Consider the following 24,634-nt stretch of genomic DNA (forward strand, 5'->3'; position numbering starts at 1 on the left):
AGGTTTACTCTCCTCCTAAAGCTTGGTCGACTCTGGCTGAAATCAAAAGAGAGAAAGGAGCATCTATGTACAACAACCATTTGACGTAAACAAGAAGCCTTGAGGTTTCAGTCCTTACTAACACGCAAGGTTTAGTTAGGCAAGAGGGTCTTTAAAATTAGAAGAAAGTTGCTTGCCAATTAATAGCAATATAATGTGTTCGAGTAATGGCATAAGTTCTCCTCTAGAGTCCTCTTAAATATAATATGACTTTTAAAATCACCAATAGATCAAAATTTAATAATATTCATCTCAAATTCAACGATAATTTTAAAAGTTATATCACATTTAAAAGGACTCTAAGATGATTTATAATATTAGTTGTGATGAGAATCCTATATCTAGCTTATTACTTTACTGGCTTATTACTTTACTGGATCTTTTATTGACCCTAATTAGTCGGATTTTATTTAACGATATTACTCTTCCATTCCTATGTAGAGATTTGAGCTTCAAGATACCGTGAGTGTGGGAATTGTTGAACTGGGTTTGCCTACCACTACAATCACAAACAGCTCTGAGACGTTTAGACCTTATTCTAACAATTTGGAAGGGAAATCTCCAGAGACTCTTTATGTCCTTTTCCTTGCAAGTGAACACGTTTCCAGTGGAAGAAAATATAGGGTGATTATTTCTTAATTAATCAGCTCAGAAAGGATAATTGGGATCACTATTTATTTTAGAAGTTTTACAACGTTATAAGCCATGGAACTTTTAGATTCCTGTCTAAGAATTTCTCGAGTTCACTTAGGATCTGACAAATACTTGATTACATAAAATCACAAAAATACACTTAAAACAAACTCAGAGAAGATAGGTGAATCATGTGACAAAAGGAATCACAAAGATGAAGTTGCCTCGTCCAGGGACTCTCTAACTGCCTTCAAGAGTGAAGGCATCAATTTCTGATTGGTAACAATTATGCCAGTGTCAAGATCAAGGTATCTCCCTTTAGAAAAGTCCAAAGGGTTCCCTGCAGCATCTGTCGCCACACCTCCAGCTTCTGCAAAAGTTCATTAAAGAAATGTCATAAAAATGGGTGTTAGATGTGCAATTTTAATTAACTAAAATCACTACCACAAACAAGGAGACTCATCTTATAATGTCTCATTAACCTGGAAAATGATAGATTTTGGGAAATATCCCTTAAAAAGGGCAGTAATTTGAAAGCTCATTCATGCACTTTGGTTCTTGCAAGTAATCCATAAATCGTCCGGGTATGTTCACTGAACATGTACAAAAGCAAAACTAAGTTTCGTTGTAGAACCTAAACATGCTTTGAAACTAATAGGATTTGCCCTCGTATACCCATATTTGTGTTACGATTTTACATCCGGAAACTGTTACAATCCTAGTGTCCCACATGGATTAAGTCTAACCTTGACCATGTGTATATAAACTCTTGAGCACCCTTCCCTTGCAAGCCGGTTCTCAAGGGGTGAGTTCTACCCAAGGTTTGTATCAAAAACATATAAATGATCCTCCTTCAACCTAGCACTTGTAGCATACATAGCTTATCTATGAAAGCCGGGAGACAAAATCATTAAAGTACCCAACCACTCATTGACTGAAATTTCACCCTTCCAAAGGAGAAATGGAACTCCTATTATAGACTGAATAGCATTTTTTCTATCTTGGTAGTAATGTGAGATTCTTCTTTTTTTTCCAAAAAAAAAAAAAAAAACCGAGATAGAGTAAAGTTCCAGTAGGCAACAAAAAAAAAAAAACAGTAAATGATATCAATCCATATAACCGATATCTCCTTGTCTCACTAGCTTTGCATAAGGACCCTCCATATGCCTAGTTTGTTTCACTAGCTTTGCATAAGGACCCTCTTTATGCCTAGTTTGTTTATGTAGTCATCCCTAGCCGAATGCCTTATTGTTTAAAGCCTTAGATTATCAGATAATAATAAATATGTATTGTAATGGGTGGTCAGAAGAGGGTGGTAAAAAGTACTATATTATCTGGAATCCACCATGACAATATCGAATGCACCCTGACATCAGTTAACCCCACCATCCCCATTCCAGTAAGGCATGCTATCCAGGAAAAAAAAAACAAAAAAAAAAAGAGAGAGAGACCAGTACCCAGTCCACAAAAAATAACAAACACACAGGCGCTGTCACCATCTCCAGCAAACTTTTGGTTGAAAGAAGAAGAAGAAGAAGAAGAATGGTGGAAAAATAGTTCCATTACCAGTAACGACAATGCACCCAGCAGCATGATCCCATATTTTTTCACGGTATCCTTTATGAGGGAATCGCAGATATATGGCTCCATCTCCTCTGGACAGTGCCCCATACTTAGCCTGGCTGTCGATTCTAACTGGCGGTGCTTTGACACCTAGTTTCTGTTCATGAATAATATTTATAACAAGAAATTTAAAGGAATAACAGTGATAAAATAATTGATATAGGGCAAGAGAGAACACAGTACATTTGCAATGGAGCTAGATAAGTCATGCGAGGAGTGTGCTGCTTCAAAGGATTCAAAGAATGATGCTTCCTCTGGATTTTCGGTAGTACTGACATGCACCTGAAGGGCAATAGAGAGACAAATGATTTTATGCGCCAAATACCAATAGAAATAAGGTATGCACTTATATAACTTCCTATAAGTGTAAACCTTTATTGGTGAAGAACCATCCAGTGACTGCATGTATGTTCCTGCACCAACTTTGGCAAAGAAAAGGCAACCAACTTCATCATCTGAAGAATGTTGACTATCACCACCAATGGATGCTAAAGGAAGATTTGGACAAGCCAGGACGCCCAAAACCACTTTCCCTTCATCTAGCAATGCTAGTGCTATAGCATATTGGTCTCCTCTTACAAATCTATTATGCAATGTCACAAGCACAAGCTATTTCATCATGGTTCGCTCATAAGCAGATTAAAAAAACATAAAAAGCACTCGGTGAATCAATGATAAAATTAATAAATCAGCCAATAGATAGTGAAATACTAAGCATCAAAATTTCAGTCTATCACTTTCTTTTTGGCAGATTTATTAGCACCTCCGAAAAAGACGCAGAGAAAAAGAGGTCAAAAGAGGCCACTGATTTTTGTTTGATTCCAGAAGTCTTCTAAATGGACTTCATTAGTTCACAATGCCTAATAACCAGATATCTGTGACATCACCATGGTTAAATTTGACATAATATTACTCAAAATCTATCCAACATTTCCACAAATCAGCTCAGTTCCAAGCGACACCAAAAGTTACAAGTGATTTAAATTGCTACAAAGAAGCCAGAAAGACTTCAGGACGGGTTAGAAGAAAAAGAATGATTCAACCAAAAAAGGCATATTAGCTTATGATTTAACAAGAATAAATAAAATCACAATGGATAGGAACAATTTTGGACACGGGATTTTGCAGCATCCTCAAGAAGAAAGGATTAGGGCTTTATTAGTTTAGATGAATGAATTACATATTGCCAACTATGGCCTGCTAACATGCAGAAAATAAAAAGTCTCAAAGCAGATATCAGATACCATAAATGATATATTTCCCATTCTACTATCAGCCTTATCCATGTGTACACATTGTTTCATGTCAAGATGCATGTATGCAAGAAACAATAGATTCAAGCACCATCAACATATATAGATCTATGGGTGCAAAGGTGAAATGGTCAAAATAATAAGCATACAACCAATCAAGCCATCAACTATTTCACGTGAATCCAAGAAAAAATTCCATCTATGTTTAAGTATATGGATATAACAAGTAAATGCTATTTGAGAGTCCTGGTTCTTAAAACATAAGTATTAGTCAGATTCACAGTTGAAGCTTACCCTTTAGTACCGTCTATTGGATCCAAAACCCAATGCCGGCCATGAGAACCACCGTCAGATTTGCCACAGTCGATGGCCCCAAGCACATCTGCTGCAGTCAATGTAGGAACGCTAAACGATCCATCATTAGCGATAGTATCATTCACAAGTTTTGTTATGCGCTGTAGCGTTTCCTGCCCACTTTCCTTGCGAAGATCTCCTGAATCCTAGAAAGATTTAAAAACTCTTTATCTGGATTCACAGTTCAAAGGAGAAAAGAAGATGGCACCTGCATGTCTCTGGAAATTCCAGCACAAGCATACACACTCACCTCCTCAGCCACTAATGAGAATGATTCAGAAGGAAGTTCCCTCTCCAGCACAAAACTAACCAGAGCTTGTGAACCTGGGAATTATAGTTAATTGATAGAAACAGAGTGGAAGTTAGTTGCAATTCATGTAAATCCTAAACACTGCAATTATAGAAACAATCACTGAAATCACTCCGACAGTATAAATACTTTATAACATAGCCTTTAATTATGAGATGCTGAAACTGAAAATTTGAATCACATGTGCCACATCCTCACACCAAAGCACATTGGATAGACAGTTTACTGAATTTAAAAACAGGACAATTGATATCAAGCATCTACTTTACAACCTTAAGGGGAAAAAAAAAAAAAAACTTTTCTGATGGTAAGTAAGCATCTACTTTACTATTCAAACAAAGAACAATTAAATAGGGTTGATGTGGATCCACTAGAAGACCTACTGGCTCAGTTATATCTGTAACACATTCCATTCACAGAAAATTCACGGGTAATATAGATCCACTAGAAGACCAACTGGCTCAGTTATATCTGCTAATGAACTGGCAGGGAGGGCATAAAGATCCACTCAAAACTTCAGGCAATGAAACAGAAGCTTACTTCTAATGTAGCCCTGAAATATTGGAAGATCAAAACATAGCGATTAGTAAAGTCATCCACTAGGTTTTCCCTAAGTGGGGTTTCTCTTGTATACTTCCTGTATACTTGGGTTGTACTCCCTCTGTGCTTTCTATTTAGATTAATTTACTTATCAAAACAGTAAAGTCATGCACAAGGTTAACCCCACAATTAAGACATCCTTGGCGATCTGAATTTGTACTGTGTGATCAATAACATGAAAAAGTTGTCTAGAAATTTGAAGTTGGCCATATGATAAAAGTTCACTCTTTCAAAATATACTCTCTATGGAAACTATATATTGGAAATTTCAAGTAAGGCTCATAAAAGATTAATCTCATGCAATATAACAAGCCTTCCATGCTGGACCCAGTTGAATTTAACTTCCTAAACTGCTTGCTTACACATTGGTGTGCAGTTTTTTGGGGTACTTCCTTGGAAATTTGTTCTGATAGGCAGGATTTGGGATTGAAATACAAAGATTGTTAAAAGTTACCATAACCTTCAAGCAAATAAGAAAGGAGATTACAAACCTCTTCTTCTATAATATGACACAGATGTGTTTCCTCTCATTTAGAGGATGCACATTAAGCAAGACAATTTCAGCAGATCCAACTACCCAAGCAGAATTCAGAGAAATCAGATCCTCCCGGACCTTCGTCAGGTCGTAAGAGTGGGCAAGGTTGGGTTAGGTCTTACTGGACGATAATTTATAGGTAAAGTAATTTATCTCACTAATCTTCCTATGCAATAAACCAAACTATGGACTAAAAAGTAACTTCCCATACTTGATTAAAAAAATTGTATAATCTCCTTCTGCAATCAAGATTCACATGTGATTCATTATGAGAATCCAGAAGAGAAAACAACAGATTACTAATAAATGAAAGGCGTGCACAGAAGAACTTGACAACAAACCATAATCAGCCACAGTGACAGGACTTTTATCTGATTTTGACTGGACATCTGATTGCAACAGTGCCTTTTGCACCTTCTGAGGAAATAGCAACACCCCATGGAATCAGCTTGACATAACAAAATATATAATGCCCAAAAACATAAACTACAGGTGAATATTTACTATAAAAGGTAAATAAATGCCATATTAAAGCAGAAATATCCAATCATTTCAACCACACTGATTCAAATAAAGTTCATTTTGTTTTGCATTTACAAGTTCCTTTCCAAAAGTAGAAATAACAATTTCCAGTTCTCCTATTGCTCCAAAGACAATATGCAACAATAATTTCTTTGTCCTAATATTGGCTAAAACAAGCAGTCATGTCCTGTACTCATCTAAATTTATAATCATTTCAGGTTCTGGGTATCACTAAAATTACACTATTATGCTCATAATGTTTCTGAAATAGTAGTTTCAGATTCAGGGTTTCACACAAAGTACACATTATCCTCTGAATTTCGCTCAAATAATGATTTTTAGGTTCTGGGTTTCATTCGGATTACATAATCATCCCCTGAGTTTAACTCAAATACTCATTTTAGCTTCTGAGTTTCTCCCAAAATAACATTTCCCAGTCTTCAAATTCACTATCCTCCCAATGCAGACCAAAGGGTAACAAAAAAGGAGCAACTTTGTGTGCCTAATTATGCCTCTTTGTGTGCATTTACACTCATACAAACATGTAACGGGCAAGGCATACAAGAAAGAAAAAGCGAAAGAGAGAGAGAGAGAGAGAGAGAAAAAGAGAGATGCCTGGCAGAGTCGGGCAGCGAGAGATGCTGCTTTCTTGGCAGCCGCGAGCTCCGTGTCGTAAGACATTGAGGAAAATGATGCTGCTGCTACTATTGCTACTAGTGGAGAGGCCCTTTTGGAGAAGAGAGAAACAAGGGGCTTAGAAATTGTGATTTTGGGTGTTGAGGTGTATGTGATTTTGGGTACACCTCTCAAACAATTTATTGTAACCATTTCTCTCCGACTTAAATAGTTTTCCTTGAATTTCGACTGATTTGATGACTGGCCTCACCCAAAATATATTTCAGTGGACAGTCAATATTTATTTTGCATGTTTTTTCCCTTGACAATGACAAGAGCGTGGGATTTTGTGAGCACCAGAAAATTGTTGTATAAAAACAGTGATTTTATTTCCCATTTATTTGAATCAAAAGATCAGTTACCAGCCAATGTTAAGCCAAATTCAAGTAAACTTGTTCGTTTACAGCCCCATCCATGTGCAAAATGACTTCCCAATGGAAATTTGTGAGGTGGGTGGTGAAGTTTATTGCCAAGCCACTTCCCCTTGCATCTCTAAATTGCTTTGTCAAGAAGAAATGCTTTTACTTTGGCAAATTAATTGAGCTCCGTCTATTTTGATGTAAAATATTTTTTATTAAAAAAATAATAATAATAACGAATGATTTCAGTTGAAAACATTTTTTGGCTAAGTTCGATGATCTTCGGCAACAGCAACTTCCAGCCACTTTCATTGGCGGATTTCGGTGAAAATCCATAGCAGCCAATGGCGTCTTCTAGTGACTTCAGGGAAATCATACGACCTTTGGCAGCAGCCAATGGCTGTTTCTGGCAGTGCGTTATGATGGCAGACAATAACAGAGAATAAATTGCAAGAAAGAGTGCGTCCAAGAAAGAGAGAAAAGCTTAAACGCAGAAAATGATTTAAAATTTTGAATAAGTAAAATTATTTTCACGAAAATTAAAAAATGTTTTTCTGGTCAACCAAAAATATTTTTGATTTGACCATGATTTTTATTCGTACCAAACACCAAAAAAATTAAAAAATATATAAAAAATATTTTATGTCAAAACAAGCTAAGCTTAAAAATAAATAAATAAATTTTTTTAAAAAAAAAAAATCATATCATACTAATTAGGGAAGCAGAAGAGAAGACATGATATTTATCTGCTCTTGTCTGCTTTTGGCACCGTTTGGTGCCAAAAGGAGGGGAATTGATTTGTGGTGTTTCCTATCATTTTTGTTGAACAATATGAATGCCAACACATGCACATACATTGCAAATTGTCAACCGTCTAATCAATCCAACTAATCCTACTGTCATTACTAATACTCGAGTTTTAATTTGTTAGGCAAAAAACCATTGAAGCTCCAGACTCAATACAATATACAATACAGATTACTGTCAAAATAAAGGTCGGAATATAGATGGCCAATAAAGTTATCTGGCTCACTGTGAAAAGGTCATGAGTTTCGTGACCATTGCTGTTGGTGCTCCATTCTCGCACTTCAACATTGACAGCTCTTTCTCCTTCATTTTCCGCGTGCGCGAAAAAAGGAGCACAAGAAAAGGCTCTGTATACCCGTGGCACTGCCCTCTCTGTAATATCATTCCCATAGTCTGCTTGTATCCTTCGAAAGCTCAAAGTCATCAATACAGGGCTTGGCAGAATTGCCTTGCTATTATCTCTTCCCTAACGGATAATGGAGGAAAAATGGCATGCCATCCGCTCCAAACCTTGATGCCAAATGGAGTATATATCATGATTTCATTTGCTTCACATTGCTGATATGTTGAAACACCTTGAAAAAATTTAGTCACCAATAAAAAAAATTATTTGTTCTACTTCACATTATGGGCAAATTATGAAAAATGAGAAAATTGTTGGAATCTTTTGAATGCTAAAAAGGATATAGTCACAAACACACCACATTTTGATGCTTCTAAGAGTATATTACCCGAATACTAACCTGAGAAGTTGATTCTTTAAAAGTTTAATGCGTTCTCTTCATCTAGCAAGTCAAACATATGATGTTCCCATGCTGACTATTCCAAACTGGCACACCAGCATAGTCCCTTGTCATCTTGAACCCTCTGGGACTACTTCATTGGTTGCTAATTTTTTGAGAGATGAACAGTCCTGGCGCCAGCTGCTTTACAATATTTTGAATTCACTGAATGCACTCATTTCCAGGCACCGAAATCAATGGACTGAAGTGATATATGACCAAGATACAAATCTTTTAAATGTTGCTCACACAAGCCGATCCGCCTTTTATTCAAGCTAGGATGAATACAACTTGAGAACCCTGTCTTCCAGCCTGGGAACTTCTGCCTTTCCATCACATGAAGAGTATAAACACTTGGTGCTGGAGAAGGGCACCCCATAACAAAACAATTGCAAGGCCGTGACTGGGTCACCACTCTTGCTAGAGAAAGTAAACACAAGCCACTATAAGATATCCCATACATCAAAGCCTCATCATTATCAAAAGATTGGGTATCTGATGTCTCAATTTCCATCTCTTGCTCTATTTCTTGAGTAGAAGGAATCCTGCTCAATTGTGAGTCAAACCGTTTTTCTATCTCATTTTCATGTATCCGGTACTTTGCTGCTAGAGTACGAATGCAAGATTTCCTAACTTGATCAGAAATTAAGAGCTTTACATCACCAAAATTATCACACTGACTACACCATCTAAGCCAACGGCAGACAAGACCAGAAAACCAGTTGATAATCTGGTCATTATCTTGTAAAACAAGCAGAGAAGTTGTACGAGGGTACCCTTCATATGTGGCCAATCCATATCGTAAAAGCCTCTTTTTTATGACATCAACAGGAGCAATAATCTCAGTGATGGAGTCAGATTTGCTTGAGGAGCTCAAATTTGGCAAAAGAGCAAGAGTAGAAGCTGTCTCAGAAGAAACATATTCTTCTGCACGCCTCTGAAATTCATAAAAGGAGTCCATCAATTCTTGGGGAAGGGATGGTTCTGCAACATACTTAGAAAGGATTATTTCCTCACTCTTTGCTGCGTTGGCTTTAACATCTTGCATCCATATCTTCAGTAAGAGCTTGTACCAATGATCAGTTTCCATCCCAGCTTTACGGAAACAGGAAATTTGGCTCAAAACAGAGTTACAATCCGCTAAATGCTTGATTTCAGACTCCTTAACCTTCTTCAAACCATGACCTAGCCATTTCTTGCCAATTCTAATAGTCCCGGCATTCCACGCCTCCTGTTTTTGTAAAGCAAATAAATTGACCTTTTCCTTTAACTTGTGAACAGCCTTCATAGCAGGACTTTCTCTTACGCTTCTTCTAACCAAAAAGCCAAGAAAGCGAATCCCCTGGGGCCCCTCATTTGGTAATACTTCTGTTTGATTGTCAACGTCCAAGAGCAAAGAATTCTGTAAGTAATTTAGAATATCACATTTAAAACTGAGAGCAACTTCTTTGGAACCAGAGACTGCACAAAATATCTCATCCATGAAACGACAAGAATGAACTCTTATGCTAACATTCTTTTCATTTTTGCAGTTGAGATCATTGCATTTCAGCTGTCTCCTAAACCAAGTGCGCAGATTGGAATAGGACCCATCTTGATTAGAAAGAAAACCTGGATCCAGAGCTTCATATTTCATTGACAATCTGTAAAATTCGCGGTCAAAGAGGTCAAGATATATATTTATTAGTATAGGGGACAACACTCCCTCTTGTGGTAGACCATGACCTTTTGGAAAGCCCCCAAACTCCAGATTGAGTACATGGGCATCAAACATGCTGCGAATGATAGCATACAAGCTGGGATCTTCTATCTTGTCCTCCATTGTTGCAATGATTTTATCTAGGACACAAGCATCCAGCTTTCTATTTATGTGAAAGGTAAACCACCAGTCAGGGTTAGAGATCTCTTTCCTAATGTACTTCAATGCCGTTGAGTGTCCTCTCCCACTCCGACAACCATGAGATATCTTACAAAAGTGGGGCTTGTAAACAACTTCTAGAACTATCCTGATAGCTTCCTGAACAATCTTCAACTTAAGATTGGGAAGGACAAGGGTTTCTTTGCTTGCACCCTTTGTTGAGACAGAGAAAGTATTGGCAATGACATCAAAACTCCCACTACAAAGCTCTTCAGCCATGGATTCAAAAGAGGCTCTCTCATTATTTAATGATATATCTACATTTGAATTTAGCCTTATACAATTGTAAGCATCCTGAAGCGTGTCTAGATTGGCAATCACTTTTGCCATTAGGTCTTGAAACTTCCCATTTGTGTATTGCTCCTTCACCTTCTTCTTTATGCGGAGTTCAAAATACCTCTTGAGCTCCATTCGACTCCTGGGCTTTCTCTCATCAACAAATGAAGATTCTTCAACAAGACAGGCTAAGTTCTTTGCCAATGTCATTTTTCCAGTGCCCTTATCAGTGTTGTCATTAGTTTCTGCAGCAGAAGAATAATATGTGCGAGAATGTAATCTTGCAGCAGATTTACCTGTTCCAAGTTATGAATGTCTTCACTTAGTCAACAAAAAATCTATATTCTCACATAGGAAGCTTAATAACTTAAAGTTAACCAAATCTTTTTTTTCTTTAGGGAGGAAATTAGTTTTTGAAATTTAGAGTCCACTGACTAAATAGACAAATACTAGAAATCCCATCACTTTGTGTGGTGTGTTGGAGCCCATTCAACAAGAATACCATAAATTTTAGCAATCCAGGTCCTGGTAATGCAGCCACAATAAACTGTTCAAAGTCAACCAAACCATACATAATGGCATGAAAGAGAAGGGGAGTGGTGGACAGAAATACACAGAAAACATATATGAGTTTTGTTTCCACAACATACAAGCAGGAGAGCCATAATCAGTTTTTGAGGATGAGTACAAATCTGAAAGGAGAGTATGGGAGCCAACATAAACAAAACATTATTCCGTTCAACTCAACAAAAGCTTGTCACTATTACTTGGGGAGAATAATTCCAAGATTCATATACATATAGATTTGCTAAGTTTTTACCTATTGAAATCCTTCTATCCCTAAGCCTAAGGGTCAGCTTCCTAAAAGATAGAACTCGTAACAACCCCTCAGGTGGAGTTCATACAACTGAAACCACTTTGCGTCTCAAAATCCTAGAAGTCATTCTATAAACACAAAAAATCAAATGAATCTATATTGCTGCAAATAAAAAAGAAATATGATATCAATCTTTAAGCAATTATAGTGAGAAGCACCAAGGTATACAATGGTTTCATACGCCTTGAAGATAGCTGTCAAGCTGGCATATAACAATTTACCTATATTAGTTGATAATGACGAAATGAATCGAGTAAGGTTCACCCCTTTCAGTATGGCACGTTTCAGCAAGTTTGGTTTGCAAACACTTGACAACCCCAAGAGCCGCATTATTCTTTTTAGTCACGGACTAAATGAACTCCCATAGACTAGAATCTGCCTACCTTCAAAAAAACATAGAGACCCATTACTTCAAAGCTATATATCCTACTAACGAACTAAACAACAAGTAACCAACGGAACTGCCTAAAGAGGCATTTCAACAAACAGTTTATGTATTCTGCAACTGTTGACGTTTGCCGAATTTTCGCTAGCTCATCATCCCTATTCTAATTTGTTGAAGAACCAAATTGAACAAGGAGCCTTCCACAAATTCCTTCCCGCTTGGCTCTCCATGGCGTGCTACCAATAAATCAAACCAGTATAATGCCTTCCCTTAAAGATTAGCAGCTACTATCACTGTTCTTTCAAGTGAATCCTCCATTAATGCCCTCAATTGTTCGATAATCTTCGGCATAATTCTTGATTCAAACGAAGCCTCGTCTAGTGGAGCATTGCCACTAAAGGCCATTACGTATTGACTTAAGTCAGTAATACCAACCTCTTCTTCTTCTTTTCTCCTCTCTTTCTCTCTTTTTTTCTTTTTTTTTTTTTTTTCTGTTTTTTTTGGTTTCCCCTAAAACAATACTACTCCTAAATTACAGAAAAACCGGAATAAGAACTGCCTTAATCCCATAGCGAAACTCCCAAGTATGACCACAAATCAAAGTCAGGAATATTATATTCCTAAACTATAATAGGCTATCCTCAAACTGGAATAGGGGTAAGAATTCAAACCTGTAGCCAAACACCACTTGTCTTCTTCCCCAAATTCTCACGCACAGCCCCTCCTTGCGTAGCCGCACACGGCTGCTTCCCATGACCGCACACCACCGTGTCCCACCACCGGAGACAAACGACTTTCACCACCGTACCGCCCTTCGCCCAGCCACGAGTTCTCCACGAGCGGCACACCACGGGTTCACCTTCGCCGTTCACCACTGCTCCAGATCACACACAACACGGCGGCGCACCACCACCTTCAGCCACGTCTCCTCCCAGTGCACAGAACAGAACCGTCCCTTGCTTTGCCACAACACCACAAGCACAGCTACTGCACCTCTACGTTCTCACCCACAGTAATTTCAATTGAAGGGGTTTTTTTTTTTTTTTTCTTTTTTTCTTTTTTATTTGAATGGCGTAAAGGGAAAACAGAGGAAAGAAAAAATCCAAGAAAATCGAACTGCTCCAGTATGGTGTAAACGATGTAAACCTGAGCGAGCTTTCTTTATTTGAACTTGGCTTGTTTAAATTTTATTCGAGTTCGAAATGAGTTTAAGGACGAGCCAAAAAATCGAGTCCGAACTCGAGCTCATAATAAGTCGAGCCGAACTAGCTCGCAAGATGCTCTTATATTTAATTTATTTATTTATTATAAATTTAAATTCCAAGTACTCTTAAACGGCTCAAGAAGCTAGTTTGCATACGAGCATTTGCTTAGCTTGACTAACCAAGTATGGAGCCTGAGTCAATACAGAAAGACACTTGATTTCGAAAACATAAGATATGCATCCTTTTATAATAAAATGATGCTATTAGGAAAAAAAAAAAAAAAATCATCAATTTTTCATATTAATATGAGCAACTATGTGAACAATTACCAATTTGAGCCTTATACGAGCGGTTCACGAGCCTAACCGAATCGAGCCGAACTTACTTTGTTTAATATTCGAGCTAGTATTTGTGTTCACAAAATGCCTCATTTAATAATCGAATCGAGCACAAGCTAAGCCCGAGCGAGCTCACGAGGGCTTCGCTCACTTAACACCCCTAGGCCAGCCCTCCATACCAAATGATAGAACACGAGATGGACCCATAAATTATCATGGGTTGGGGTCAGATGCTAAAAAAAATTTATACCTTGTAATTTTTTTTTTACCTTTAAAGTTTTTTGTTCTTAAGAATTGAGGGGACCATGGCCTATACTACTATACTAGTCTCCCCTCCCTCCGTTCCTAAACATGAGGGATTCTATCAACTGAAAATAAGAAAAATATAGAAAATAAACGGGATAATTATCGCTTCGAGGGATTGAAGTATTGAACCTCTAATTGATCACTTTGAGGGGACTTCCAATTGTTGCTTAGAGCAATTGATGTTTTTATTGATTGATCAACTTAAAACAAACATAATTAACTCCACAAATCCTCACATGGAAACCAAAGTAACGTCCATATTCTCCACAAGGCAAGTGCATGACCTGCAAGACCACAATCCTCACAAGGAATCTCAAGCAACGGCTACATCCAAAATAAGGCAAATGAAATCCTACAACTATAGCAAACCAAATCAGCCCAATAGCTAGTGCTCAACAAGAAACGAAAACCAAGCAATTTGTCATTTATTTTGTAAAATATTTTCCTTTGTAAATCTCTCAAAGAATGTGTATAAATTCAGCATGTATCAATGGAAAATACAAGACAGCAATCACGCTGAAATATCAAACTCTTTATGGTATCAGAGCTTTGAACGAGCGACTCACGTCATCATTTTTTTTTTCTCCCTTGTCTATGAAGCATTTTTTCAAATACTTGCTGCTCTTCTCCAATGGCCTCTACCTCCACTGAAACTACCTCCACCGAAACCACCCCAAACACTACTCCCATCAATACCCAGCAAGCCCTTCCCGTAGCTCCTCTCTCAAGTTTTGCCCAATCCATCACCAAGCTCAACAAAACCAATTACATGACCTAGCGTAGCCTTGTGGAACCATTCCTCTGAGGTCATGATCTCTATGGGTTCATCGACGGCACAAATACCCCCAGCCCACCCATCTCCACCTCCCCTGGCAGCACTTCCACCATCTCCACAGACCCAGACACCTTTCAATGGCTCTGCTAGGATCAATTGGTCCTCAGCATGCTAATGTCCTCCATCTCAGATGAATTGCTGCCTCAAGTCCTTGGTTGCAAAACTGCCCAAGAGCTATGGAAGACACTTGATAAATCTTTCACTTCAGAATCTCAAGCCCACATATTAACCCTCCATCTTCAACTTACCACTGCCAAGACAGGAAATTTGAGTATCTCAAATTATTATCATCAAATCAAGCACACCACCACCACTCTTACTGCTGCCGGACACTCAATCAGTGAAGAAAAATTCACCTCCTATCTCCTCAGCGGTTTGGGTTCCGAATACAACCCATTTGTAACCTCTGTAACCACTTGTGTGGAGCCCCTCTCCATTGACACGTTGTTTGGGTATCTCCTTGCCCACGAATCTCGGCTTGCAAAACATCATCAAGAAGATTCCTCTTTTTCGACAGCCAACGTCACACTCACGGGGGAGCCTTCATCAATTCCATGCCTCTACGTCCATAGGTCAAGGAGGACCTTCGGGTCCCTCTCCCTTTCAATATAGCCCACATCAGCAAATGGGATCCTCAAGGTCCAGCCCGCATATGGGCTCCTCAAGGTCCAGACCCACATGTCAAGTATGTGAAAAATTGGGCCATTCGGCCCTCACCTGTTATAACAAATTTAATCAAGCTTATCAAGCCCCTGGCCCGAGTCTAACAGCTTATTATGCAATGGCCATGTCATCTCAGGATCTCAACTGGTATCCCGACACTGGTGTTTCTCACCACGTCACCTCCGATTCAAATCAATTGAATATTCAATCGGAAGAGTATGATGGCCCTGATCAAATCCAAGTGGGCAATGGTAGCCGCTTAGCCATCAAAAACATTGGCACTTCTCTACTCTCTCAACCAAATTTTATTTTACGTAATGTTTTGTATGTTCCAAAAGTTACAAAAAATTTATTATCTGTGCAAAAATTTACTTTAGATAATAATGCTTTCATGGAATTTCACCCTTTTTTTTTTTTTGTTAAGGATCACATCTTCGGAAAGATTCTACACAAAGGCTCGAGTAAGAATGGACTTTATCAATGGTCCCGCTCTACATCAGCCGCACCACCTAGTGTTTTTTCCAGTGAATGTGCTTCTCATCACGATTGGCACACGCGTCTCGGTCAACCTGCTGATCGAATACTTCGTCAAGTTGTGTCTCAATTTCACCTACCCGTGACGTCTAATAAGAAGCTACCACTTTGCCCCGCCTGTCGCCGTGGCAAAAGTCACCAGCTTCCTTTTTCCATGTCTGATCACCCATCACATGTTCCTCTAGAATTAATTTTTTCTGATGTTTGGGGACCTTCCCCTGTTTAATCAAATAATGGTGCTCGTTATTATGTTATTTTTGTTGATCATTTTAAGCAAATTTTCTTGGTTATATCCCATCCAATGCAAATCTGATGTTTTCACCATATTCCCTAAGTTTCAGGCTTATGTCGAAAGGCTTTTTGACCGTAAAATTAAATCCATTCAAACCGATGGTGGTGGTGAATTTCAAAAACTCCGACATCTTTTTGCCTCACATGGCATCCATCATCGTTTAGCATGCCCTCACACTCACGAACAAAATGGGTCTGTATAACGCAAATACAAGCACATAGTCGACATAGGCCTCACTCTACTAGCCCATTCTTCCACTCCTTTAACCTATTGGGCTGAAGCTTTCCAAACAGCATCCTATCTCATCAATAGATTGCCCACTCCAATCCTCAATCACCTCTCCCCTTTTCAAACACTTTTTAACCTTCGCCCCAACTATACATTTTTACGCGTTTTCAGATGTGCGTGTTGGCCACACCTGCGCCCCTACAACCGACACAAATTGGATTGTTGATCTGCCAAATGCGTCTTTCTCAGCTATAATCCCTCCCATCGAGGCTACAAATGTCTTCATCTTCCTTCCGATCACCTCTATATTTCCCGACATGTCATTTTCGATGAATCTTCTTTCCCCTTTTCTCGCCCTTCCCCTTCCACTTTGAACCCACCCTCTTAACACGCTCTTCTCTATTCTCTCCCTCCTTCCCCTAACCCACCTTCCCACACTCCTCAACGCCTCCATAACCCAATGAGTCACCCCCCAACTCCACCACCACCTCCCACTTTCGCTGAGGTCCCTCCCCCCTCTTTATTAGCACCTACTGCTACTGACATTGTTCTCCTTCTTGTACATAGGTTGCACCTGCAGAAACTGCCCCTCCAACTCCCCCTCCTCGACAACATGGCATTCACACTTGCTCCAGGAACAACATTTTCAAGCCAAAGAACCTTCCAGAGGGACTCATCCGGTATCCTCTCCCAAAAGCACTCATTGCCACCACTTGCTCCGACGATGTTGAACCGACCAACTACTCCTCTGCTACTCCACATCCTGCCTGGCGAGCCGCCATGAACACTGAATTTGATGCGTTACTCACCAATGGCACTTGGACCCTGGTCTCTCCACCCCCCAATACCAACATCGTTGGATGCAAATGGGTTTTTCGTCTCAAACACAAAGCTGACGGCACCATGGATCACTACAAAGCCCAACTCGTCGCCAAGGGATTTCACCAACAACCTGGCATTGACTACGGCGAGACCTACAATCTGGTGGTCAAGCCCACCACCATTCGCTTAGTTCTCTCTCTAGCAATCTCATCTGGATGGTCTATTCGCCATATTGATGTACAAAATGCCTTCCTTCACGGATGGCTTTCCAAAGACGTCTATATGGATCAACCTCCTGGTTTTATTCATCCCCACTACGCCAATCATGTTTGCAAGCTACACAAGGCACTGTACGATTTAAAGCAAGCTCCTCGCGCTTGGTTTTCTCATCTCAGTGATCAACTTCTTGAGCTTGGTTTTGTCGAATCTCGCTCTGACTCCTCCCTATTCACCCGGTGTACACCTCAACATACCACATACATCCTCATCTACGTCAACGACATACTTATCACTAGTTCCACTCCTCACGAGACCACCTCCCTTCTTCAATCAGTCCGAGTTAACTTTGCAATCAAGGGCCTTGGCTCCCTTCACTTCTTCCTTAGCATGGAAGTCATTACCACACCTAATGGTCTCATTCTCTCTCAACAATGCTATATCTTGGATCTCCCTCACAAAAGCAACTTGACTGATGCTAAACCCGTCAAGTCACCCATGTCCACTGGACATACCCTATCGCTACTCTCCGGGAACCCACTCAATGATCCATCCTCTTACCGCAGCCTTGTTGGCGGCCTCCAATATCTCTCCCTCACCCGCCCTGACATTTCCTTTGCATTCAACAAAGTTTCTCAATTCATGTACTACCCCACCTCTATCCACCTCCAAGCCGTAAAGCTCATCCTTTGCTACCTCAAATTCACCATCACCTACTGACTACTCCTCCGTTGGTCCCCCTCCCCAACCCTCCAAGCTTTCTCTGACCCTGACTAGGCCGGCTGCCCCGATGACTGAAAATCCACCGGCAACTTTTGCGTTTTCCTTGGCCCCAACCTCATCTCATGGTCCTCTCACAAACATCGAACTGTTGCCCGGTCAAGCATTGAATCTGAATATTGCACCCTCGCCATTACCGCTGCCGAACTCATTTGGCTCCAATCCTTGCTCCGTGACCTTGGTATTTTTCTTCCCCATCCCCCTACACTTTGGTGCGACAATATTGGCGCCACCTACCTATCCGCCAACCCTGCCTTCCATGCCCGCACGAAACATATTGAAATCAATTTCCACTTTGTCTACGATAAAGTCGCCTCCAACACCCTAGTCGTGCGTTTCATCTCTAACAAAGACAACCTCGCTGACATCTTCACTAAACCCACCGCTTTCTCTCCTTTCTCTCTAATTCAAACCAAGCTCAACGTTATGTGCCACGTGTCTCGCTTGTGGGGGCGTAATGGAACAAACATAATTAACTCCACAAATCCTCACATGGAAACCAAAGCAACGTCCATATTCTCCACAAGGCAAGTGCGTGACCTATAAGACTACAATCCTCACAAGGAATCTCAAGCAACGGCTACATCCAAAATAAGGCAAATGAAATCGTACAATTATAGCAAACCAAATCAGTCCAATGGCTAGTGCTCAACAAGAAAGGAAAACCAAGCAATTTGTCATTTATTTTGTAAAATACTTTCCTTTGTAAATCTCTAAAAGAATGTGTATAAATTCAGCATGCATCAATGGAAAATACAAGACAGCAATCACACTGAAATATCAAACTCTTTATGACATACAGCACATACATTGAATTTATAAAATAAAGTATGGCTTATTTAGATAAGAAAATTTAGGGTTTAGCTCAAAGAAATAGCCTATTAGAGAAATGAAATAAAATATACTAATACAACTTATTAAGAAAATAAAATATAGGATTTCTAACGTAAACCTAGACAAGAAAACCATATGGTGGAGTCTAATACCATATAAAGTTGGTCTATAAATTGGTTGAAGTTTTGTGGTTTTTGGAGCTTTGAAAGATTTGTTTTTTTCTTGCCTCCAATCAACCTCAATGCGCTTTACTGGAGCTGCCATCTCTTTCAAGCCCAAAACCCACCTATTAAACTTGCATTAAAGGGTTCCATTATCAATGGGCTGGGTTTAAAGTTTGGCTCCCAAACTTGTCAACTCAAGCTACAAAAAAGGGGAGGGGGAAGCAACTTCTAGCCCATTCTCCTTTGGACTAAAAGTAAGAGTAAACTTTATTTTAGATCCCTGAACTACTGCACGTTTTGAGAAGATCCTTCTAAAATTTAAAAACTCTCAATTTACACTCATGAACTTTCAATTTCAATCAATTGACCTCTTCTGTTAAATTTTAAACATTAAAAGTGATACAATAACGTTTATACCCTTGACTTTTTTATAAAATTTAAAATTTACCCTTAATTTCAATTTTTTTTTTTAAAAAAAATCAAAGTTATAAAAAAAAAATAATAATAAAAAAAATCGAGGGGTATTTTGGTCTTTTTAGGCAATGCTGTTAGAATTTAATTGCTAAATCTGACGGAGGGGGGTCAATTGACTCAAATTGAAGGTTAAATTGAGAGTTTTTAAAATTTAGGGGGGTCTTTTCAAAACACGCAATAATTCAGAGGTCTAAAGTGAAGTTTCCCCTAAAAGTAAAGAACTTGCGTTTAAAAAAATTAAAAAAAAAAAAAAAAAAGAACTTTTTTCATGAGTAATGGTAGGACCATATTTTAATCCCACAAGTGTTCTACAATGTTGTTTCAACAAATCCTTAAATCAGTTCTTGTTAAAAAAAAAAAAAATCTAAAAATTAATTAGAACTGACACATCAGTATTACAGAATAATAGTAGGATTAAAATTAGAGTTAGAAATTTTTGACTCGACCCACAAACCCGGCACAAAATTATAACGTTAGGGTTTTGTACAAACGGGTTGACCCGTTTATGAAATTATATATATTTAATATAATAAATATGATGGAGAACCGGACCAATGCTACGTAGGTCCAAGAGGACTCCTCGACCAAACACCAAATACATGCTCATCGAGAAAGTTAGAGATAAGGAGTCAGTTGAGTCTCACATGGCAATTGAGGGTTGAGAAGCAATGGACTTGTCTACTCGGATAAGGAGAATGGTCTACTAGTTTTATTGCAATAAAGAGTATTTGTTATTTATCTTCCAGGTCTGAGTTTGAGTCGTACGTCTATGTTATATAGTCTTTGAGTCCAATATTAACTTATTATTAAGTAGTATTTCTAGCCCACGTTATCTTGTAATTCTTAGAGTATAAATAGAGGATAGTAGTCATAGCTTAAATCATTGAAGATTAATAAACATTGTGGTTTGCCTCCATCCCTAATTGGAGTTTGTGGTCTCTCCTACCTGAAAGGAGTTATATTTCTAGTCTATTTTTTTGTTATTCGTTGTGGGCTCCATCAAAATACATGTTGAAATTGGTCAAATAGGTCGTGTTAAGGTTGAAATGGGTCAAGTTGGGTTAGATCAAACAAGTTTAATAGGTTGCATTTGGATTTAAATGGGTCAAACGGGTCGTGTCGGGTCACTTGTGGGTTGTGTTAGGATTTAGGGTCTGACCTGTTTAGCTAAACAAGTCATGTTCAGGTTTATCCTTACTGGGTTTTGGGGGTCACAAACTTTTTGAACTATTTATTTCAAACTAAGCGGATTCGATTGAATTTCTCACATATGTCCACACTTTCAATTACAAATTTGCATTGACATCCTTTGGTGTAAATATGACAAGAACTTATGCAGGCGAAACAAAAGCAATATACACATTCAGAGTTTAAGATCAAGTGTATCATTATATCAATGACTTATTATTGTTGGATGGACATCCTTCCTATTTGCAGTTATATTTTTGACATTGAACATGAGATACATAATAGGATATATGATTAGGCCGACTAAATTCATTCATTCCGAACAAAATCGTAGATATATTGAAGGTGAATCCATTTTGTGCTTTCTTTCGTACTCTTAAGAATGTTCTAGATTTAGAAAATCATCGAATCCATATAAGATTAGATGTTGCATTAGACCAATGAGTTTATAATGCTCCTTCATCTTCACAAGTCCCAGCAATATGGGTACAAGAAAATCCTTCCGAACAACATATCAATCGTGAGATTGATGTTTCAGTGTTTCTAGCCATTCTGGTTGTTGTCATAAAGTGCAATATTATTTAGATGTTATGAACCTTTACAATATCCTCTATTTTTTCCCTTATAGAGATATCGGTTGGCACCAATAAAAATAAAAAGAGTTGGAAAAGGAAAACAGGATTCACCTTCTCATATTGATTAAGGACAAAGTTTTCTTCTAAACTGGGTTGGAGGAATTTCCTTCAACCTACTCTATAAAAGTGATATATGTCCCTTTTTTTAATAACATGTGAGATGTTCATGACTTTTTAATAAAATTTATTTCAACTTTGTCCCTACTATTAAAAAAACATATGCATCTTACATGTTCAAGAGACATATTTCACATGCTCGGTTGGATTACTTTTATTTTTATCAGCTTCTTTCATTGGTGGACCAAGAGTTTGAACCACAAGAAGAAGCACAAAATTAGAAGAATTAAGAAGTCTTTGGTGCAATTGTTGCATATATATATAATCGAACATCAAAAATAGAGGACTCATTCATGCTCATTTCTTTATAACAATTTAGATAACCGCTTGGCTTTACCATACAACCACTATCTCCTTGCAAAGTTCAATTGTCATATAAATGTAGAAATATGTTCAATAATTAAAGCAGTTAAGTATCTCTACAAATATATTTATAAGGGCCATGATAGAGTTACTTTCAATATGATTTCAGAACATAGTTCCCAAGATACTGATGAAATTGAACAATCTCAATCAGCTTGTTGGATCATTCCTCCTTAAGCAATGTGGAGAATTTATAGTTTTATATTAAATCAAATGTACCCATTTGTTTATAGTCTGAAGATCTCAATAATGTAGTTAACGATGACCACTCAACCAAATTAATACTAACTGAATTTTATTCCATCAATAACATAGATGAACATGCATAGAAGCTCTTGTATAAAGAATTTCCTAAGCATTATGTATGGAATCAACATAACAAAATATAGACTCCAAGGAAAAAAGGGAATGTCATTGGTAGAATAGTTGCAGCAAATCCAATTGAAGGTGAAAGATATTACTTGCAAATGCTCTTAAATCATAGCTCAATGACTCTTTTGTCTTTTCTAAAACTTTTGCTATGAAGTAATGGTACAAAAGGAAAGCAAACAACTACATTTTTACTTTAGAGTCTATTTGTTTGTATTCCTATGGTAGAAAGTATAAACCAAAAACTAGGCTTTCTTTTGGTATAAGAACCTATATGTACTCTCTTTTATATGACACGTACCTACTCAATTATCTAATGTTATGGTCTTAGTTAACTTGATTGTATCAAGAAATATGTGTTTATAAAATAATCTACATCCTAAATCGTTTTGTATAATACCTTATATAAAAAAATTAGAGAAAAGAAAATGAATTTCCTTTACATAGGATTAATTCAAGTTGCTGTAAAACTCCTAGTTTGTCTAAGAATCAATGCCTCTGTACTTTTGTGTTTAAAAGATGAAAGACATAAAGATTACAGCAGTAGCATGCTAGGAGTCGTTGAATCCAGTCTTCATAAAGGACCAATTCATTTTGACTATTTCCTTGACTTCACTTTAAGTTTAAGTGATCTACAGGTCTTAAAAGCTTTAACTTTGAACATTAAAACAGCAGGTTATGATATGTTAGAAGGAAGCCAACCTTTAACATTAATTTACAAATTTCATTATAAGTCAATGAAAACAAATCTTAATGTTCATGCTCTTGTTAAAAGTCCCAAAGATAAAACTTTACTAATACAGACACATTCTTGTGTTGCAAACGTTAGAGTACCAAAATCAGTAGTTTGGTCTGAAGTAGAACTCCCATCGGAATGGCTACTAGAAAATGAAAACATTCCAACAAAAACAGAAAATACAGCATTTGATATAAATTGTTTACAACAATACTTAGATGGTACTGTTAGGCTAAGTTTTGATAGACCAAAACTCAACAAACCACCATTCATGATAAAAGAAACAGCTTTCCAAGATACATATACCAACAAGCCGTAGAAATTCTGCCTCTTCCTCTGTTTATACTGAACCTTTAAGAAGAGATAAAAATTTAAAGTTAAAAGGTAGAATCACAAATAAGCTCCCCATGTTATGCAGCTAATCAAGAAAATTTTGAAGAAGAAGGACCAAATTCCCCAACACAAACAAATATAGAAGAACCTCATTTATACCCACAATTAATGACTATAAGTAAACCATTTACTTTAAATCTCTAACCCTTAATAAAAAACTACAATTCTACTAAGAATACAGAAAAAAGAGAAAAATATAAGTTAAAATATACAAAAGAACAAAAAATAAAAATTTTTGCAGAATGGGAAAAATTTATGAACGAACATAAGTTACATATAAACTTCTTTGAATTTACCAAAATATACAAAAATCAAAAATTAAATATGTTAACTTCGTGGGAAAAAGAAGATAAAATATAACAGAGGCAAGTCATTCTCCAAAAGAACCGATCTCTGTAAACTTTAAAGGATAAAAAATTTTAGCCTCCCCTTTTAAAACTTCCAAAGATGAAGAAATAAAAAAAGTCATGGAACAAAACAATTATACAAACCAAAGCCTTATAACCATAGGAAAACAATTAGACCGAATAGAAAACAAAATTAAGGTAACTACACCCCCAAGTAAAACTCAAACTGAAAAGAAAAAACCCATTACGAACAACTCCTCTTAAAAATTTCATAACCTAAAACGTTAAATCTAAAAAATAAAGAAGAAACCTGTCTTGAAAAGGTCAATAACTTGCTAAAAACCCTTGAAAATGTAAAAAAGGAAGCCTCGACCTCTAAAACTGCCTGTCTTGAAAAGGTCAATAACTTGCTAAAAACCCTTGAAAATGTCAAAAAGGAAGCCTCGACCTCTAAAACTGTCCCAGTCATTAAAAAAGATAAACAAATAATCACAGATGAAACACAAAGTTCAGAATCTGAACAAACTACATATCATGAAATACAACAAATTGAACAACAATTCAATGAATTCCAAGTTAATAGAATCATTAGACCAACGACTAACACCCACAATTGGTATTCTAGGCCTACACCACTAGACATTTAATATGAAGAAATAAATGTTTTTAACCAATTTTCAGTCTCTTCTGATAAGATTTATGAATAAAATCTTGATGGTTTATCTGACCAAGAAATTTTAAATAAACTACAACACATGTCAATGGTCACTAATAATTACCTTACAAATCCAAAAAAAAAACTAATGCAGAAATTGTAGACATTTTAACCTCAGGATTTACGGGAACT

General features: G+C 37.6%; 3 protein-coding genes across 7 annotated transcripts; 1 reads left to right on the forward strand and 2 right to left on the reverse strand.

Annotated features, from left to right (window-relative positions):
- Positions 1–647: 647 nt before the first annotated feature.
- LOC132166391 (3'(2'),5'-bisphosphate nucleotidase 1) lies at positions 648–6,770 on the reverse strand. Its single transcript, XM_059577194.2, has 8 exons — positions 6,485–6,770; positions 5,689–5,764; positions 4,153–4,226; positions 3,843–4,048; positions 2,668–2,878; positions 2,479–2,577; positions 2,239–2,392; positions 648–1,042 (listed from the first exon to the last, which is right to left on the reverse strand). The coding sequence occupies exons 1-8, from the start codon at positions 6,695–6,697 to the stop codon at positions 879–881; spliced, it is 1,197 nt and encodes a 398-aa protein (XP_059433177.2). The 5' UTR covers positions 6,698–6,770; the 3' UTR covers positions 648–878.
- A 1,008-nt stretch (positions 6,771–7,778) lies between these two features.
- Positions 7,779–12,980, reverse strand: LOC132166284 (Intron maturase, type II family protein). 5 transcript variants are annotated; one of them, XR_009438558.2, is made up of 4 exons: positions 12,620–12,980; positions 11,785–11,942; positions 8,454–10,982; positions 7,779–8,285 (listed from the first exon to the last, which is right to left on the reverse strand). XR_009438558.2 is itself a non-coding variant. In XM_059577077.2 (2 exons), exons 1-2 carry the CDS (start codon positions 11,891–11,893, stop codon positions 8,668–8,670), a joined length of 2,424 nt encoding a protein of 807 aa, XP_059433060.2. In that variant the 5' UTR covers positions 11,894–12,394; the 3' UTR covers positions 7,779–8,667. The 5 variants fall into 5 exon arrangements, 1 of the variants encoding a protein (XP_059433060.2); XR_009438559.2 differs by having other exon boundaries at positions 11,785–11,946; XR_009438562.2 differs by lacking the exon at positions 12,620–12,980 and having other exon boundaries at positions 7,779–8,220; positions 11,785–12,394.
- Positions 12,981–14,746: 1,766 nt separating this feature from the next.
- LOC148583088 (uncharacterized) lies at positions 14,747–15,244 on the forward strand. The gene has a single exon (XM_088511547.1). It carries the CDS (start codon positions 14,747–14,749, stop codon positions 15,242–15,244), a length of 498 nt encoding a protein of 165 aa, XP_088367673.1.
- Positions 15,245–24,634: the final 9,390 nt, after the last annotated feature.

The sequence above is a fragment of the Corylus avellana genome, chromosome 11, assembly GCF_965113065.1.
Source record: "Corylus avellana chromosome 11, dhCorAvel1.hap1.2, whole genome shotgun sequence".
NCBI lineage: Eukaryota > Viridiplantae > Streptophyta > Magnoliopsida > Fagales > Betulaceae > Corylus > Corylus avellana.